The sequence below is a fragment of the Myotis davidii genome, unplaced genomic scaffold (genome assembly GCF_000327345.1).
Source record: "Myotis davidii unplaced genomic scaffold, ASM32734v1 scaffold370, whole genome shotgun sequence".
In the NCBI taxonomy this organism is placed as follows: domain Eukaryota; kingdom Metazoa; phylum Chordata; class Mammalia; order Chiroptera; family Vespertilionidae; genus Myotis; species Myotis davidii.
In genome coordinates, this window is record NW_006288615.1 from 15,266,157 (window position 1) to 15,271,420 (window position 5,264).

Sequence of the window (5,264 nt, forward strand, 5' to 3'; positions counted from 1 at the left end):
AGCTCCCATCACTGGCTCCACCCCTACTTCCTGCTATCACTGGCCAGGGCGGAAAAGGCACCTGATTCTCCGATCATGGCTGGGGGGCAGCTCTTAGCTCCCCGCTGGGTTTCTGATCATTGTCAGTGGCAGGGGGCTTCCTCCTGCTTTCCCTTTCACCTCCCTGCATTGTGCCTACATATGCAAATTAACCGCCATCTTTGTTGTCAATTAACTGCCATCTGAGTTGGCAGTTAATTTGCATATAGCCCTGATTAGCCAATGAAAAGGGTAGCGTCGTACACCAATTACCATTTTTCTCTTTCATTAGTGTAGATATATATATATATTTAATGAAGTGGAATGAATGAATCAATGAAAGAAGGGAGAGGAGGAAGTAAGTACATACTCCTCTAATTAGCCTCGAGTTATAATAGCTTTCACTTATAATACTTGGATTTAGCCTTTGCTGTAATAACTGAGTTGTCAACTTAAAAAACAAAACAAAACTGTTCTTTCTTATTCAGCCAAATGAGTAAAATAAAAAGTAAAAAAAAACCCTGCTGTAAGTTACAAGGATGAAGTAAATAAAATATTTCAAAGTTGTCTTTTTTGAAGTCAGCCATAGAAATATTTTTCCAAAAGATTAACTTGGAATTATTTATATAAAATAATCTAATACTTAATTTTTATTATAATTAAAATACCGTATAAATGGAATAATCCTTATAATTTTTAATGCTAGTTATTTGGAAAAGGAATTAAATCATAACATTGCATTTTTTGGAGTTCGTAGGATGAGAAGTAGTTTGGTGATTTTCCTGCAAAACTTACCTTGATCTTATATATAAAATGTTTGCTTGTTATATAGATAAGGAGAAAATTGAATTTTTATTTGTTTACACCATTTTAAAATACAATTAATTATAGGTAAAAGATTGTTTTCAGGCTTCTTTGGATCATGGGCCTGTGGCCACAAAGTGACTGTTTTCTTTGCACTGTTTCCAAGAGTTCATTTCCTGTGTCCATATTCAAGTGTTCTGTGGTACAGTTTTGGGATTTGTAGGAGGGTTGGAGTTATTTATTGCTCTATAGTCCTAGACACTAGACAATATCACTAACAAGTGAAGATTTCTGTCTCTGGCTGATCTGAAATACCAGGCCAATCCGTTGAGGAGTTGGGGGATGAATTAAAATGAAAATCTGGGCTCCTGTGGGATCCTACCCCCAGGAAAATAAGCATTAATGAACCTGACCCTTAGAAAAATACTTACCCTAAATTCCAAAAACTGAAGAAAAGCTGCGTATAGAGTCATGTGCCACTAACACTGTTTTAGTGACGGACTGCATATATGGTGGTGGATCTAAGATCACAGTATATGCGTACAAGCAAATGAATGATGAAAAATGGGGGAGAAAGAACAAACTATCATAGACATATTTCTGAAAAGAGTTTCACCTCCTCAACATAGCCTCAGGCAGGTCCTTCAGGAGGTGTTCCAGAAGAAGGCATTTTCATCATAGGAGATGACAGCTCCATGGGTGTTATTGCCCCTGAAGACCTTCCAGCGCGACAAGATGTGGAAGTAGATGGCAGTGAGGTGGTAGTAAAGTCTACAGTAGTATACCATAGTGTCCTAGGCCTTCACATCCACTCACCAGTCACTCACTGACTCACCCACAGCAACTTCCAGTCCTGCAAGCTCCATTTATGGTAAATGCCCTATTCAGGTGTACCATTTTTTTTATTCTCTATTTTTATTGTACCTTTTCTATGTTTAGATATGTTCAGATACACAAATACCATGTGTTAAAATTGTCTATAATATTCAATATAGTAACATGCTGTCCAGGCTTGTAGCCTAGGAGCAATAAGCTATACCATGTGGCCTAGGTATGTAGTAGTCTTTACCATCTAAGTTTGGGTAAGTGCACTGTATGATGTTCCCACAACAAGGAAATTGCCTAACAATGCATTTCTCAGACTGTATCCCTGTCATTAAGAGCTACCTGACTGTATACCAAAGTATGTACATTCATGCCTTAATTTTAGAGAAACCAATTTCTTAAAAATATATATATTTTTTTAATTTCAGAGAGGAAGGAAGAGGGAGAGAGAGAGAGAAACATCAATGCTGAGAGAATCATTGATCAGCTGCCTCCTGCATGCCTCCTACTGGGGATCGAGCCAACAACCTAGACATGTGCCCTTGACCGGAATCGAATCCACAACCCTTCAGTCCACAGGCCAATGCTCTATCCACTGAGCCAAGCCAGCTAGGGCATAGAGAAACCAATTTTTAAAGAAAATTTACAGATTTAAAGTAAATGTGATTTCCCATAGTGAATTTAAATAAGCAATTATTAAATTTTTACTTTAGTACCTTATAATTAGTTTTCAGAGGATTGAATAACACCTTAATGTAATTTAAGAATATACTTGGGAAAATATAAGATTTTTATATGATCATTTGTATTGAATTTTCAGTTTCTTCATATTATTTCTATATAAATGAAAATATAGAAATTTTAAAGACTTTATTTAATATAAATAGTGACTTAGTGAAAATCTTATTGTAGCAGTGCTCATTTATTTCAAGGAATTTGTTAAACCACTGGATGATTTTCACATTGCCCCAAAATATTGATATATACAATGAGACTTAGAAAATAAATGTAGTAGCTCTCCCCTTTTGCCACCCTTCACTGCCTGTGTTAAAAAGCTTCCATTTCTATTTATTACAGGCTTCTCCAGCTCACACAACTCCACAGACCCAAAATACAAGTGGTCGTCGAAGAAGAGCAGCTAATGAAGATCCTGATGAGAAAAGGAGGAAGTTTCTGGAGCGAAATAGAGCAGCAGCTTCAAGATGCCGACAAAAAAGGAAAGTCTGGGTTCAGTCTTTAGAGAAGAAGGCCGAAGACTTGAGTTCATTAAATGGACAACTACAGGTAGGGGGCATATGTGTAAATTTTGTTTTATGTATTTTAATAATTGTTACTACAACTCTTTCCTTTTTTTTTTCTACTTAGCCATCTAAATATTGTAGGACACAATATTGGGTGTGTATATGTAAAACCTAATTTTATAAACTTATTTGGCTACTGAGATAAAATAATACAAAATTTTCAATACTGATACAATGAAGTAATTTAAAATATGTGTTTAATTGTATAGTGCAAAAGTACTTAAACTTTAAAAGTTGTGATATAAAGTTCAAAGAATTTTAAAATTAAAAATATCACTGGTATTTCTCTTTTCATGTTCAATTTTTGGTTTATATCACAATGATAAAGTTGCTTTAGTAGCAGTTTTGTTTTTAAGTCCTTTTGTTCTTTGAATTATAAATTTTGTTTTGTTTTGTTTTATTTAAAGTGAATATAGTGCTCAAGAAAGGTGCCAGATTGACAGCTTTGGAAACTGAAGGACTCTTATTATCCACAGAACAGGTACAATATGGCCAGTGGCAATAGAAATCATTTTATGCTGCCCTGCCAATGTGCCTCAGATACATTTCTTAGGAACTTCGTGGGTATAAAGGTTTAAGGCTCCTTCCTATTCAGTCTTTGGTAAGATTTCCAATGGGGGAGCACCAAATCTATTTCCTTCCTTCTGTTTTTTGTTTTGTTTTCCTTTTTTTCTTTTTTTTTTAATGTTGTGAACGTTCTCCAATAAAATCTAAACTACCAATCGATGAGCATCAACTAGAAAATTGATGTTAATGAATTGTAGTTATTGATCAGTCTTCTGAGTTAAATTATTCCCAGTTAAAAACAAATCTTTCTATGTAATTAAATTGATGATAAGAACTGCTCTCTTCTTAAATCTTTCTATCTTTAAAGATATCACTAATATAAATGTCTATTTAAATACTTGGGAAAAACTTTTTAGCATCAGGAATAGCATTTAACCTGTAATATAAATTTTATAACCTAAAAAATTTTCATATGTGAGGTAGACATTTTTTAATACTGTGTTGTGCTTTGAATACTGGCATGTTAGTTTAGAACAAATTGTCTTATAAAACTTATTTTAACCATTTAGAAAAAATTTAAAAATGATTTACCACATCACAGAGACTTCAAATATATACTTATACACCAGGGTATACTAAGAAATTATTATATTATCATCATCTGATAAACGAATTCTTAAGAACTATTTTCATAAGTTTTTAGAAAAAAGGTATAAATTTTCTTCCCTCATAAATTCAGTGAAACAGATTATAGGTACCAATTTATTTATACAACTATAAAAATGTCTATTCTTTACCAGGTATCTCTGTTACAATATTAACTTTTAGAAAACTATTTTAAGTAATTTTTAAATTAATTTTACTATTAAATTTTTAAAAATTTATATTAACAAAGTGATTCAAGTATATACAGACAGTCCTCGGGTTACGTCGGACTCGACGTACGTTGTTTCGTGGTTACGTTGTCATCTCCCATTTATTTATTTTAAAAAAAAGTTCCATCATTTTGATGTATGTACATATGTGCTTTATGTTTTTTATTATTTATTTACCACAAGTAAAGGTCAGGAATTGTTATCTTTTAATTTTTTTTTTTTTTACTATTTCACTTCATTACTGCTGTGTATGTGCTCTATATGAGTGCCATAGGTGCTTATGTAGGCGGGCTCCGACTTACTGTGAAAATCTACTTAGAGTGTTATAACATTAAACATATCATTCTTTGTTAGCCTCAGTTGTCTTGTCCACAGAATAGAGGTAATACCTGCTAGTCTATTTCTCCGGGTTGTTGCATAAATCAGTTGAATCAGAATGAATGCAGGTATTTTTAAATACATAAATTTTTAATTTTAATAAGAAATGTATTAATATTTTCCTTTGTCATTTGGCTTACTTACCTACTTAAGAAGTAATGATGACTGAAAACTATAAATGTTACATAAATACATGGTCTCATTTACAGGGTGTTGTTGGGCTTGAAGTTTTCTGCTTTGACCCAAGTTTTAGCAGTATTAACAGCTTTTAATGAGATATTGCTGTTTCCTTAGTTATACTGCAGAACTGGTCACTATCTTATCTAATAATAGACAAACATGGTAATTAACCGTACCTAATCAGGGCGATATGCAAATTAACTGCCAACCAAGATGGCGGCCAGGCAGCTGAAGTGAACAGGAGGCTTGCTTGCTCCAGTGATGGAGGAAGCCAAGGTGCCCGCTTGCCGCTGTCAGCGTCTGAGCTGCACTCTAAGAAACAATGTTGCAATTATAGAAGCTAAACAAAACCCAGAAACCTGCTTTCAGACAGCCG

The 5,264-nt window shown here is 33.8% G+C and overlaps 1 protein-coding gene across 1 annotated transcript in view; it reads left to right on the forward strand.

Annotated features, from left to right (window-relative positions):
• ATF2 (activating transcription factor 2) overlaps positions 1 to 5,264 on the forward strand; it is an 83,304-nt gene that overhangs the window by 61,633 nt on the left and 16,407 nt on the right. The window contains 1 exon segment of the mRNA XM_006760596.2: positions 2,725 to 2,931. Within this exon segment, the coding sequence (XP_006760659.2) occupies positions 2,725 to 2,931 (207 nt within the window).